The sequence below is a fragment of the Cyrtonyx montezumae genome, unplaced genomic scaffold (assembly GCF_038088225.1).
Source record: "Cyrtonyx montezumae isolate F1298 unplaced genomic scaffold, pur_monq_1.0 scaffold_10, whole genome shotgun sequence".
NCBI lineage: Eukaryota > Metazoa > Chordata > Aves > Galliformes > Odontophoridae > Cyrtonyx > Cyrtonyx montezumae.
The window spans coordinates 43,613,237-43,628,599 of NW_027071826.1; the positions used below are offsets into that span (position 1 = coordinate 43,613,237).

General features: G+C 37.7%; 1 protein-coding gene across 1 annotated transcript in view; it reads left to right on the forward strand.

Annotated features, from left to right (window-relative positions):
- Window positions 1-14,291: 14,291 nt before the first annotated feature.
- LOC136055461 (mucin-5AC-like) overlaps window positions 14,292-15,363 on the forward strand; it is a 43,412-nt gene continuing 42,340 nt past the window's right edge. Inside the window, exon 1 of the mRNA XM_065747219.1 lies at window positions 14,292-14,581. Within this exon, the coding sequence (XP_065603291.1) occupies window positions 14,298-14,581 (284 nt within the window). The 5' untranslated portion in view covers window positions 14,292-14,297. The remainder of the gene's footprint in view (window positions 14,582-15,363) is intronic.

The following is a 15,363-nucleotide window of genomic DNA, read 5'->3' on the forward strand; positions in this document are numbered from 1 at the left end:
GTAGTACAGAAAATGTACAGAATTTACATTATGTTCTCCTGTTCCTATTTACAAATTCAGCTTGGAACAACTAGGTAATAATGAGGAAAACTGATCACAGAAAGAAAACACCTTGAATTTCCTCAGCTAGTTTAATCAGTGCAAATACAAGGAATTCATGCAAGCCATGATAAACTGCTTCAAATTAGGTTCTGGGTTCATGGAATATCTTTTGATAAGCAGTGGTTACTGCAAAGCTGAATACATCATAAAGCCTAAAAGAATATACTGATGTAACCATTGTACAGCTCCAATATGGCAAAAAAAACCCTGGTTACGTGCAACCCATTTTACTCCCTATGCAGTGAATGGCTTCTCTTACTGCTTTCACCTACAGGCAGTATTTTGTCTTGATCTGATCTACCTTCATTTGGACAAAATAAAAAAGGATTGACAACCTGGGAGCAGAAAACAAGGCAGTCAAACCTACTTTAGCCAAATCTTTACATCAGTCTTTTAGCAAACTGCCTTAGTATTACTCAGCTTTGCAACTCTTCAATGACTGATGAATGTATGCTTCCTCACCTTGACTCTTCCTTCAGAAAAATAAGATTGTGTTTCAGCAATGTTGCATATATAACAGCCAGAACAGCTTATCAAGAGATGGAGACAACTGTCTGCATTGGGGAATCTTCGAGTCAAGAAGGGACACTGGCTTAAAAGATATGCTCTAAATCAAATGTAAATAGGTAATATGAAAAAAAACAAAGGATAAATGAACACATGAGGGTGTAGTCTACTCCTTCATCTGAACTGCCACAAGTCCATGGGACCAGATGGGATCCACCCAAGGGTGCTGAGGGAGCTGGCAGAGGTGATTGCCACTCCACTTTCTGCCATCTATCAGCTTTCCTGGTTATCTGGAGAGGTCCCACAAGATTGAAGGCTTGCTGATGTGACTCCCATCTACAAGAAAGGCCGTAAGGAAGACCTGGGGAACTACAGGCCTGTCAGCCTGACCTCGGTATCAGGGAAAGTTATGGAGCAGATGATCCTGAGGGAGATCACATGATACGTGCATGGCAACCAGGGGATCAGACCCAGCCAGCACGGGTTCACAAAGGGCAGGTCGTGCTTGTCCAACCTCATCTCCTTCTATGACTGGGTGACCAGACAGCTAGATGAGGGAAAGGCTGTTGATGTAGTCTACCTGGACTTCAGCAAGGCCTTTGACACGGTCTCCCACAGTATTCTCCTGAGGAAACTGGCAGCCTGTGGTGTGGACAGGTTCACTCTTCTCTGGGTGGAGAACTGGCTGGAGGGCCGTGCCCAGAGGGTAGTGGTTAATGGAGTTAAGTCCAGCTGGCGTCCTGTTACAAGTGGTGTCCCCTAAGGGTCAGTTTTGGGGCCCATCCTGTTTAATATCTTTATTGATGACCTAAAAGAGGAGATTGAGTGTACCCTCAGTAAGTTTGCAGATGACACCAAGCTGGGAGGATGTGTCAAACTGCCTGAGGGTAGGGAGGCCCTTCAGAGGGATTTGGATAGGCTGAATAGCTGGGCTGAGCTCAATGGGATGAGTTTCAATAAGACCAAGTGCCAGGTCCTGCACTTTGGCCACAATAACCCCATGCAGTGCTATAGGCTTGGGGCAGAATGGCTTGAAGAATGTAGAGAGGAAAAGGACCTGGGGGTGTTGGTTGATGCTCGGCTTAACATGAGCTGGCAGTGTGCCCAGGTGGCCAAGAAGGCCAACGGCATCCTGGCCTGTATTAGATATAGTGTAGCCAGCAGGAGCAGGGAGGTGATCATTCCCCTGTACTCAGCTCTGGTGCGGCGGCACCTCGAGTACTGTGTTCAGTTTTGGGCCCCTCATTACAAGAAGGACATTGAGGCCCTGGAGCGTGTTCAGAGAAGGGCAACAAAACTGGTGAGGGGTCTGGAGCACAAGTCTTATGAGGAGCGGCTGAGGGAGCTGGGATTGTTTAGTCTGGAGAAGAGGAGGTTCAGAGGAGACCTTATTGCACTCTACCACTTCCTGAAGGGAGGTTGTGGTGAGGAGGGGGTGGGCCTCTTCTCCCTGATAAATGATGACAGGACGAGAGGGAATGGCCACAAGTTATGCCGGGGAAGATTTAGATTAGACCTGAGGAAACATGTTTTTTTCTGAAAGAGTGGTCAGGCACTGGAATGGCCTGCCTAGGGAGGCGGTTGAGGCACCATCCCAAGCGCTGTTCAAGAAGCGTTTAGATGAGGTGCTAAGGGATTTGATTTAGTGGTTCAGTGGGTAGGGATGGTGATAGGAGGATGGTTGGACTAGATGATCTTGTAGGTCCTTTCCAACCTAATGAACCTATGAACCTAGTCTGAATTACAGATGCAGTCTGGTTCAACAAAAATTGTCACAATTATTTCTGATGGCTTTGCATCTTTGAGCCCTGAAATGCATTAGGAAATGTTTTGAAAATCATTGGAAGAGCATGGCTCAAGTTTAGTTCTGTGCAGCTCCACTGAGTTCTGCAGAAGTATTTTGAAAGTACACCAGCACAGAAGACTTGAGTTTCCTGGAGTCTTGAATTCAGTCCAAAAACTGTAAGAAAAGAAAGCGCTCTCCACCTGTTTGCATTAATGATTCAGGGAAAACAAATGAGCATACAAAGGAGTTCCAAAACTGCAGGATCCACACCATAAAAGCAAACTTACTTTTCCTGTTCCTCTTCTTGTCAGCCAAAATGAGAACATGGAGATGGACAGCTTCCCGGGTTGCAATTGTTTCAGAAAGCCTAAGAGCTCACTGTCTACTATGAAACATACAGCAAAATTTTCTATTACTTTCTGGGGATTTTAGTAGACTTATTTTTTCCTACTTGTAAAGACAGAAAAAAAAGACTCCTCATTTTCTCTATCAAAAATGTTATTGCATTGATAAAGTCAATAATAGAAGACAACCCTTTGTGTCAATATTAATCTGAGATAAACGTTATTAAAAAGTCTAATCCACTTTCAATTTCAAAAAAAGTCATCCTCTTACCAAATCTGCTCTGTAATCATTTTTATGAACTTCTAATAAATTCCATTGTAGACAAACTTTCTTCAATACTCTGATGTTCACTGAAAAATAATTGTAAGGTATTATAAGTTAAGATCTACATTTGATACATTATATCATGTTTTATTTGCTCTAATACAGCACTTTGTATTTGTACTGTGCAGAAATTTCCAGAAGCACCAAAGCAACATTCCCATTTTAGTAAGACGGGAAAGTATAATAGTGCTGAGCTTAGTTTGAAACAACAATTAAAAACTTGCTTCCACAACATTACTTTAAATTATTCAAGATTAAAGCTTAGTTATTTCACTAATAAGCCATATCTGCTATTACTTCAGTAATGAAATTGAAACATCTGCAAATTATATATTTCAATGAGGGCATTAAATACATTCTAGCACAAATTATCCTTGTTCTATCCCATGTTGTAAAAATATGGAAAAAAAGCACTGAAGGCACATGAACAACTGATAGAAAGATACTTCCCTAAAGCTAGCTGTGGGACAATATAAACAAGAGATAAATGTACTTTGTCGTAGCATACAAAAAGAAATCACAGGTTTTCTGTTCTGTACCTATATAATGGCTCCACTCCACAAGCATGTATCAGAACTAACTATACACAGAGTAAGTCTCAAGATAACGTAATGCAGGACAAAAGTATCAGAAAGATAAAGAAAGACAAAAAAATTCCACATATTTCTCCTTACCACAATGATTACTATGTCAACAGACGAGATATGGAAGAAAATCAAGTATTTGAGAACCTGGAGAATAAAATGAAAAGGTGTATCTATCCTCTAGGAAGTAATTTATTATGAAAATCAGGTGAATTTTACATAGTTCAAGGAATCTAGAAATGCTGTTGTTTCAATTTTTAAGGTGACCACAAACAGTTCGTAATCCACTATAACTTTCCCATTTAGCAGCTTGCAAAGCCTCCTTTTAGCTCTGAAGTCTATGGGGGCCTCTCTCAGTTCACCTGATTAACAATAATGCAGATTCTGCCTTCATTCAGTTGGAAATATAGCGTTTAAAGGAGCTGATGTTATACTCTGTCAAAACTAGACATGAGAGATAGCAATCACTACCAGCTTATATTATCATATTCCTGCTGAAGACTGACTGTCACATTACCATCAATAAAACTTGCCTGATTATAAGAACAGAAAGAGCAGATTCATTTAGTCATCCATCTTTGTCAGGCATTTCAGGTCATGGGAAGCAAAATCACTCAATGCTGTTCTGAAATACAAAATGTGAACATGGAACACCAGTTTAAATTTACTTGCAGCAACAAATCAAAGCAGATAAGGATTTTCATAGTTTTCTGAACAATAAAACCCAAAACTGACTATAAAAAGATCAGTAGACAATTCACCCAATGACGTATTTAATGTTCAATACAGTGCAAGTCTAGCTGTTCAAGTTTGACAGCATTTTTGTTTTATATCATACTTAGACATTCCAAAACGATAAGCATGTCAACAGCTTGCCTTAGCAAAACATGCACACGAATTAGTCACCTCCACCATGCATATTTGGAGAAAATATCAAAAAAACACAGCCCACGATAAGTGACAACACAGAGCTCAGAGAAATGAGGATTTTTCATGAGAAATTCTCCTTGACTTACTCAGACTCACTGGGAAAGTACTGTCTATATGAATAATGCCTGCAGGCTATCTGAAGCTGTAACGTGCCATCTTTGTGCATACGCACTATTACACAATCTACAATTACATAATCAGATCCTACAATTCACAGGGTTTCTATTTCACTGGATGTGCTTCGTGAACCTGCTGCAGGGAGAGTGAACCCGGAATCAAGTCTGAATGTGTGAGTGTGATTGTGGTCCACAGATCACCATAACATTGCCTGGAGAAGTTGGATCTTGAGAAATGAATGTGGCAAGCAGATATTGCCATGTAGGAATAGACTTAATTTCTGATACATTGAAAAGACGGCATGCGTCAGAACCCTCAGATATTTCTCACATCTCCACAAAAATGTGCATGTGAAGCCAACAAAGTAAACCAAACAAGCCTGCTGGCTCAATATTGTTGATGACAATCCAGTTACAAATAGTGACAAATGTAGTCCCATTGTCTGAGACTCTCCTAACATCCTGCTGTCAAATTAAGCAGTTAAGAAGGAAAAAGAGAGGAGGAAAATGAGTGCAAAAGAACAAATGTTTTTACAGAAAGTATGAAATTGGAAAAATACAAAGGATGAGGGAAACCTTAGCACCTTAGGAAGCAGCTGTATAATTCACTGTATCAGTATGGATAATGTATATGTAAGTTCATATAGTGGTAATGTTGTATATACATATATATATACACATAAAAATTTATATATCCAGTTTTTAGACAATATGTTCCTTCTATTGTATATGTATTACAACTTTCTATTTGTATTACAAACCTATCTTTATGATGTCCACCAGTTCCAATACATAGACATTTTCGAGGTTGTGCATCACTACTGTTCCTTCCAGGGTTTTGTGCTGCTCAGCTCAGCCATCCCTTTCACCAGCTTACATTTGTACTAGTCATTCTGCTTATTTCTGCCTTTCTACTGAGACTGTAAACATTTCCACCTGCTTCTAAAGACTGATTTTTTTTTTTGTACACAACAGTGTTGTCCAGTTTTCAGTGGTTTTCACCACTGCCACTATGAGCATATAGTCCTGTTCAGAGATATCAGATCAGATCCCAAGCACAATGCTGCAGTGCCAGTGCCTCAAAGAAAGGTAAATTCACTTAGTTGCAACTTCATGCTCCTATTTAGTATTATAAATTTATCTTGGCTGTTGTTAGCAGGAGGATATCTGCAACACGCACTAATGCACAATGTAAACCTGTGCTCAAGTATGTGTGTACACATGTGTATTCTAGTCTATAAAGTCAATCACAAATATCAATATGCACAGTTGTAATGTTTGTGTTTACAAGCTGTAAAAAGGATTAAGTACTGATCCCCTCTATACACAGAGAGGTCCTGGATGTTTGCAGGTGACATGACAACCTTACTGTCACTTGTTTCCTCTTGATGCAGGATGCACATTGTTTTTTCTACAGCTCCTTCTATTACTCAGAGCAGAGTAGGGATTTTTTGGTAAAGAATTAAGCTTAAGTGCAAAAGAATATAGCCTGAAAGATTTCCTGGTTTGTTTCTTTGTTGGATAACTTAAAACTGAGCTGACTGAATGAGGGAAATGCTGAAAAGATCAAGGACAGTATCATCAGGCTGCTTGAGTTCCATAAACTTCATTGGTGATATCAGCTAAAAGATTTGTACCAAATTATAGTCACGATTCTTCACTGCACTTTCTTCATTTTCTGGATAATTAGTTTGAAACACTGAGACAGAACGTGGAGAAATGCTGATCATTGAGTTACTGACAAAACCAATGTAAGCCATGCTACATGGTATGTAAATACTCTGAAAAAAAAGATATTTCCTTCAACAGTATACCCAAACTTAGTAGAACTACTGACCATACTTCAGTCGTGTTTCATCTGCCTTAATTTTGTAAAATCACACTTAGTAATAACAATTTGTGAGAAATCAGTTGCTACAGTGATAGCACTACAGAGACTTATTTGAGGAAATCAGTCATTCTGTTACAGAGAAGGGTGTGAATAGGAACCAGTAAACAAGATGTGGTCCACTACTGAGTAGAGATAAACAAAATAAAGCACTTTTGTTCATTAACTGTGAAGTGGAAACCACAGAGGTTCAGCTGTAAGAATCTTCTGGAAAAGTCATGTGCCACTACATAATGCATATTTTATCAGAAAACTTAACACTAGATCACAGTTCATTTGCCCAACAGAGAAGAATGTTAGGATAAATCTAAATTCTGGTATTTTCTAATTTCACATAATTGCAATTGCAGATTATAGCTACATAAACCTCAAGGAACAATGCTGCTCACATCCTCTATCTCCTATACTTCTGGAGAAACAGTAGGTAACATTAAAAATGCCTGCATTTAAAACTGCATTCTGGGCATCTTCATGGAAATGCTGTCATAAAAGAATCATGAGCAATGAACAGCACTGTGGATTCAAAGATCAACGAAAGCAAATAAATGGAGCTTGATTTTAGAATACAAGCTCACAAAAGGCACTAACTGTCTCTGCAGAAAATAACATTTTTTTCTCTTTCCCTGCTTTAAAGAAGCATTTCTGTTATTTCATCATGCCTATTACCATGTCTAAACTTTGACCAAGAAACACAAACACTAAACTGCTTCCTATAGAGGAAAATAGAAAAGAATAGAATTGAACAGTTCTGTTGGAAGAAACCTCCAAACATCATGAAGTCCAACAGCCTAACCATGACAGGGCAACAACCACCTGCCTTGAAAGCCTGTTCCTGTGTCTGACCCCCTTCATGGTAAATAAGATTTTCTTAATGGCCAGTCAGAACCTTCCAGGCTCCTGAAGGACATCTCTCTCCATTTTGCCTCTATTGTAGGAGACAAAAAACTCAGGACAAATTTGGTGAAAGCAAAAGCTAGGAGAGTGGGTATGTCAAGAAGAGGAAGATAGAGGATACTGGAGGAAGAAGAAAAGAAATGAGACTGAAGAGCAGCAATGACGGAAAGTAGAGCTGATGTGAAGAACCAGCTGGCAGATGTAGCCAGTAACTGGAAGGGTTATTCTGTATGCAAAAATCATGGGAGCAACAACCTGGATTTACAGAGAAGTTGTGAGGGAAGAAATGGGCTACAACAGTGCTGTTCAACCTCTGAATGCTTTTTGACAAGAAAAACACCTCTACTAGTTACTAACATAGTTACTCTGGGAACTTGTGGTAATGTCACATTATTGTGCTAATGCTAACATTATTGTTCACTTGACCTAGCCAACATCAGTCATGGTGTTTCAGATCTCTCCCAGGAAACAAAGTTTAGTTACTTTATGAGCGTATATGTATTTGAAATTCAGTATTTAAATGTTTTCTCTTTCCTTGAATAGGAGGAATTAAAAAATACTCTTCCATCTTGCCTGTGTAAGTCTACTGAGTGAATGGAGGTGAAAAACAACTTCATTTGAATAATCGGTAATACTAATGAATTAATTTATCATAAATATTTGGAAATTATTTTCACAAGTCTCATATATTTTGATACATTTCATTATAATTTCTTAAAAGACTCGGTGCCAGATAATGAAAGTTAACTTGGCAAGAAGACTAATGAAGGAAGTAATCGTTTAGGAGTGTGGGAATAATATAATCTGTAACAAAAAATGCAGATACGTGCAAACACTTCTGGCGGTGTCTTAGAGGTCAAAAGAATTACATTTAAGTATAAATCTGTTTAGGCCTAATTTATGATGGCTTGCAAAGGGAATATCAACAGTGACAAATTTTGGGCTTCAGAGAAGTCATACTTCCCTGAACATGCAGGAAGTATTAACCCATGTATTTGAAACCACAGCATAGCAACTGTTGATATTAATTGATTTTTCAGTGGTAGCAATGTAATGATTCATAAAGTATATTTTCCCTCTCACTTTGATGTGTTACTTCATCAGAATCACTTAATAAACTTAAGCTTGTTAGCCAGATGAGTTTACCTTATTTTTTCCTTTTATCACAACTTTAACTACGCACCAGTTACCTCTGTTAAAATTTTTCTTTTTCAGTTATTCATCTTCATAGTAACTAAGGTGGTAAAATTTCCCTTAATTTTGTACTGCATATATTCCCACACATGCAAGCATTTTGTAGCCATCTTCTTTCCCTCATTCAGATAACACTAAGGTTAATTCTACACTACTGACACATATCAGTGAAATTGCCAGGGGTACTAATGACTGACAGTGACCAGTTCTCTTCTTCAGCACTTCCAACTTTATTTAGTTATGTCACTTTCATTTGTAATTTTAAAGCACTCAATAAAAATAGGATCATTTCTTGCTTCTTCCTATGGATTAAAAAAAAAAAGTGCCTTTTTACTTCTCCCTTCTTAATAATGAAGTTAATTATTCAAATATAACTGCTCCCGAAGACAGAATATATTAATATTTTTCAGAAAAAAATGGGTTCAAAGGAATCTAAAATGGTCATCTTGTTCATTCCCCTGCCCCAGTACACTATCAGCTACACTGACAGCATCCTTATAGGTGTTAGTCTAAACTGCTCTTAAACAACACGAGTGATAGAAATGCAATAGTCTCCTCAAACAACCTCTCAAACATGTGCTTCACTAGATGTGCAAAAAGAATTTATTTTCCCCATTGTCCAACCCAAAAGCCACTCCCGGCTTTACACCTTATTACATCTTGTCCTGTTCTCAGTGAATATGGAAAACATCTTAGTACTTTCCTCTTGACAGGAACTGTTCAATTCATATCCATCCTGAAAAACTGTTTATCTACAGCCCAGGGTAAAATATTCTAAAAGGTTAGTTCACTATAGTAATATATCTTAATATTTAACATATTCACAAAACCTTGTTCATTCTCTCATTGTTCCTAAAACACTGAACATTCCAAAGGATATTCTTGTAAATTAGTCTTTTTGTGTCTCTAGGTAAAGGAATCATGAAAAATATATCCATTCTAATTGTAAAAAAAAATATATTTTTAACTGTAAAAATTAATCACATTTATTATGATGAGATCATGTTCACAAAGAGAAACTGCTGAAGTAGCAATAAAATTGCACATGTGAGAAGAAAGAATCTTCAAGGAAGGGTTCATACTGCCAACTATCTAAAGCAGAAGGATTTTCACTACGTACTGTGGATAAATGCCGACCTTAGATGGCTTTTAATCTTATCCATTTTCACAGGCAAAGTAGATGCATACATAGGTGAAAACTCAATAAAAATTTTGTCATAAATGTCATCTTTAACTGTAAGGAGGAAAATTTTTTAAATGTGGAGTTATTCATTCCAAGATCCTGTGCAAACATCACTCAGAAGTCCCTTTAATTATATTTATCTTACAATATTAACAATTTCTGAGGACTAAGCCTGAGCAAAAATTTTTCCTGTTCACCTCTTGACATTTCATCTGCAAGACTTGTAGAAAGAAGACTCCTCCTACAGTGCAAATACCTTAGGGAAGTCAGAGCATCCTCTATTTACCTGTGCACTTGCAAAGGAAAAGTAAAACGTCTGAAGCCCCACCTTTTAAGGACCTTGTGAAGCAATCTGGGAACTGAGCCAAAACTTGCTCTCTCACTATATAAAACTCAGGTGCAGGCCAGTAGTTTCTCAGAGGCAGGTTGTTCGGTAGTTTCTACCGGACTTCCAGAAGATGGGCACAGGTAGTGGGACACAAATACCACTATGGATATCAATACTAGCACTTGCCTACATACAGATCAAAGGTAGGAGGATTTACTTGCTTGGCATTTTTACAATTTTAAAGAATTTATGACCTGCTTCAGAGTTTGAAACCTTTTTCTTGGCTTTGCAAAGCTAACAAATACCTTTACGAAAAATTTTCTTCTCTGCTCCAAATACTTTCCTTCCTAAGAAGAGGAAATTAAGTGTCTTCAAGGTTCATATTCTAGTCCATGTTCTTAACACATTTTCTCAATCTGAAATCTGGAATAATTCATATTTCTATCACTGTACCTCAAGATTGGCATTTAACTATTGATGTGAGCCTCTGAAAGTACATCTTCTGTAAATATACAAACCAAAAAGTGCAAAAACACATTTAAGAAGTAATAAACTAGTAGAATCTGTTTGCATTATATAAGACTCTTTTTGTTGTTGATTTACCAGCTAATGATACAGCAGGGATTTTTCTTGAAAAGTATTATACTTTATATTTTAAATGTTCATTTATCCTTAAGCATGAGATTTTACAAAAGCTGAGAGCAGAGGTTTGTTTTTTCAGAGTGTGGAAACTAACAGATTTGCCTTAAATATTATAAAAAAGCACTTAATACTCACAGATTTTTATTCTATTTTATTCATATTCCACCTGTCAACTTTCTCTAAAGACTAAGATGACAACAGTGTTAGTTTTTAATGTGTTTTGGCTTCAGATAAATCTTAGTGAATTACTTCATATTTTTTTACCTCCAGATAATTCCACTCTAACGTATATTAAAAAGTAGTGCTGTCTAAGAGTAACCCATCAGAAGGCTAGCTGTAGTATTACCACGAAATGCGATACACTTGAAGCATGTGGCACTAGGTAGTGTTGGAGCCATACTGTACATGGAGAAAGAAGAATTAGCACTCTGAGGACAGGGAATGGAGGAGAGGAACCCAGAAGCATGGACCATTTCACATCACCAAAAGCAGTATAATGTGTCCTTCCAATCCTAACTGCAGATTCCCAGCTGGTGCAAGAAGGAAAGGATATATGGAATTCCCTTCAGCTCTAATTTCAGCATTAGCCCCTCTAGTGGTGCTACCCATGGACTGCCCTGATGTGGGACACAACAGACAGTCAGCTTGGTCTGCCTTCCTAGTAAATTCCAGCTGGCATGGCCTCCCCTGCAACCTACCCTGTATCTGACAAACTCTCAACGAGTTAAAATGCCTTCTGGGCCCTTCAGATTTTGTGTGTACTCCTACTTTGAAGCTCTAGGGGAATGGACTGAAAAATGATTTCACCTCTGGAAAGAGAATGTTTTATGTGTGGCTTGTGAGCTTTTTTTTTTGTCTGCTTTTTATAAAAAGTGCTTGAAAAAGTAAAATAATGAGTACCTTTGGCTTTCAGTAACAGAAGATAGAGATTGCTCCTTCTCTTCAAAAATGGGTTAATCCTGTAAAAAATGGAACTAATTTTAAAGTCCTTTGGATAGACAAAGGGTTTTACTTATGATTAAAGGACATAACAATCACTAAATAGAAAATTAAGTCATTTATCTGAAATGCGTAACAAAATATCAAGGTGATATTATGACAGTTAATAGAATAAGGCTATGCTCATATTCTCACTAGCACATTTTTGTTATCTTCCTTGCAATACTTCAGTAGCCTACAAAACAAAACAAAAAAAAGCTCAGGAAGTGGTATAGGGTCATCATGTTGCATGGAGCACAGGTCCTGATGTAAGTCTAGACCCCAGCAAATGAACCACAGCTTTGCCAGTTTTTATAAACTGACTTACACAGTTTAAACAAATGTAGTTGAAAAAAAAATAATGAAAGAACTCATGGAAATTAAATATTAACACTTTCCTTTTCCACTCTCCATGGTGCAGCTCAAGCGCAGGGCAGTGAACAACCATCACAATTAAGCTATGATTCTCTATCGTTCCTGCAGCGACAAAAGAGTAAGTACTTTTATGCTGATATATTTCTAATATTTTATCTCAAGTTAAATTGATACAAATGCAGATTCATAGACTGGGCCTAAATGACTTGGAGCTACTTTCACTTTACAAATAAATGAACAAACATAAATAAATAAATAAAATGGAGAGAAAAAAACCTGTCTACGAAATTTTAAGTCCCAGCAGTTCCCTGGAGAACTAACTTCTAAGATCTAGCATAGTAGATCTGGTCAACCGATGTAATACAGTTATCTAATCTTTAACTTCATGAAAGGTACATACTTTCTATCAAAAAGTGTATGTTCAGAAGGGGGTGTGTATACATACATATCGCCAAGGTATTTGATAGAAGGTAATAAAAGACACATTTTTTATGCTGTGTCAATATGATCACATCACTCACAAGTGAGAATAACAGAACTGTAACTACCTTAAAGATTAGAATGACTAAGCACTAAATCATCATGTATGCTAAACAGTTTTATGACACATACTGGAACACCGTAATAGTACACGGCAAAATAAGGGTGAAAAGATAAAATGCCAACTGGTATACTGGTGATGACAGGTTGTAATAATCAATCATTTAGTCTGCACTGCTATTAGCAATATGTGAAATCACTAGCTAGGAATTAAAAAAGTACTAAACTCAAACTGGAAGTATATCTCAAATTATTTCATAAGTGCATTTAATTATTGGAATAGATTATCAAATCAGGTAGTTTATCTGCTTCCCCTTAAAATCCTTACATCAAGACTTAATAAAATTGCCTTTCCAAAATCATGGATTTGTCCTAGTTTTCAGTCTAGATAGATAAGTCAATTGCTGATATTCCACAGTCTACAATTTGAAAGTCATGGTGTCCTACAATTTTGATACCATCAAGGGAGAAACTACAGCAAATCCTCAAAATGTGATGTAAAAAATATATATATAGTAGGTTCTCTAAGTATTCTATCTTCTTCATAGCTGGAGCTATAGAGAAAACGTTGGATTTGGACATAGAAAATTTAGGGCAGGATCCTATGAACAGAAGACTTCAAATGAAGAGCACGTGATTTAAAGCTTTACAAAATTTACAACACAGCTGGTTCTACCAAATTGCATCCTCAGCAGAGAGAAAGAGACTAGGTTCAGAAAAAAACAGCTGTGTTTCTCATCCTCTAAGGTTCTTCAATAGCCTTCTACTTCTAAATGTAGTGAGAGGTGAAGGCTCAGATACAGACGTTAGCATGGCTTTTTCTCCACTACTATTACAACACAGCAATCAAAGGATTACATTGCTGCTTTTGAGTTCAGATCAGCAAGGTCAGCATCAGATGGGAGTCTTGAACAAATAATGTAAATAAGAACTCCAGCCAAAAAGCACTTTGAGATTTGGCTGTTAGCAAAACATATGGAAAGAGAATACAAAACACAGCATAAAAAGCAACAACTAAAATTGTGGAAATTCTCACTTGGATGTAACTAGAACTAGGAAATGTTATAACATTAAAGAAGCTAAGCAACTTCCAGCCATTTTTCAGGGTTTCTCATGAGATTAAACTTGATCATTTTTTTCCTCTTACATCTTTCACCAGTTTCCAAATCCCATGGAATAACAATCATCCCACCTCTTCAAAACACGCTGAAAGTAAAGGGTGAGTGCAACAAATGTCACAGCTCAGATACACGTGTATTTGTGCCAAACAAAACCTGGATTGAACTAAACAGGTTCATGTATTTTATAAGATCCTTCAGCTTCATAAAATAAAAAACGAACCAGAAAAATAATCAATTAATCCAGTAATAGGAATAATCTACATGTGGCATGATCTCCTCCAGTCTGTATTTTGTTAATATGATGAAGTGCAGAAAAAAACTTATGCATGTAATACTGGAATAAATCACACATGATATTTCTAGTAAAGTAAGGGAAATAATAATGTGTCCAAAACAGTGGTGAGATATTTCACCTAAGCAACTAAATGGAGGGATCTACAGCAAATTGCAGAAAATTCTTATGGCTCATTTTGAATCCGCAGCTGGCAACCCCTCTCACAATGGCCGTGTATGCAGCACATGGGGTAACTTCCACTTCAAGAACTTTGATGGGGACATCTTTTACTTCCCTGGAGTCTGCAATTACATCTTTGCATCCAACTGCAAATCCCCCTATGAGGACTTCAATATCCAGATTAGGCGCACCATGGTGGAAAATGCTACCGTGATCACTCACGTCATCCTGAGGCTAGAAGGAACGGTGGTTGAACTGACCCGCACCTCTGTCCTGGTCAATGGCAAACAGTACGTTCACATCTTCTACTATGAACTGGAATTGCTGGGACTGCTCTCACTCCCAGAAAGCTCTTCGAGCAAACAACCTTTTTCTTCATCTGATCTGATACTGCTCCCAACCAGCTGAAGGACTCAGGTCCTTCCTTAGGCATCAACAAAAATTAAGAGGGCCCAACAGCGGGCTACATGCAATTTCTGCAGATTAGCCTTGTGTGCATTTTGTTCAGAGGAGCTACATCGCAGATGCAGCCCCATTGCAATGACTGTCTATATATGCAGTTGATTGTAGAAGCTGGCTTCAAAGTATTAGGCCTTTCTACCCCTTAAGTTTCTACTTATCATTAATTTTACCAGAACAGGAGCCTTGTGAGGAATTTCTGATTGTTCCTGTACTTGCAATGAGAAATGCAGTTAAACGCATTGCAACTATAGGTTGCAACTGAGCTTATTTTAAATTAGCTAATCTGGGAACCTCCTACCTATGAAGAAATGGTATCACTGACTTTGGCAAAAAGTGTGAAACATGTCCAAACGTTTGGGTAAATATTTGGACAGCTATCTCAGAGTGATCTGTGTATTATGGCAGCTACTTACAGCAAGCTAGACTAAAGGTTATTTTCAATACAACTTTATGAATTGCACTCATGTCACAGAAAGCTCAAATAGTTTATCCCTTCATTATCAAGGGCTTAAAGGAGTATTCAACAATACCCCGAAGCATACTGCCTGCAAAACAGAATATCTCAGCACTTTTTTTGATCAGCATAACTGAAGACATGCCAACATTTTAC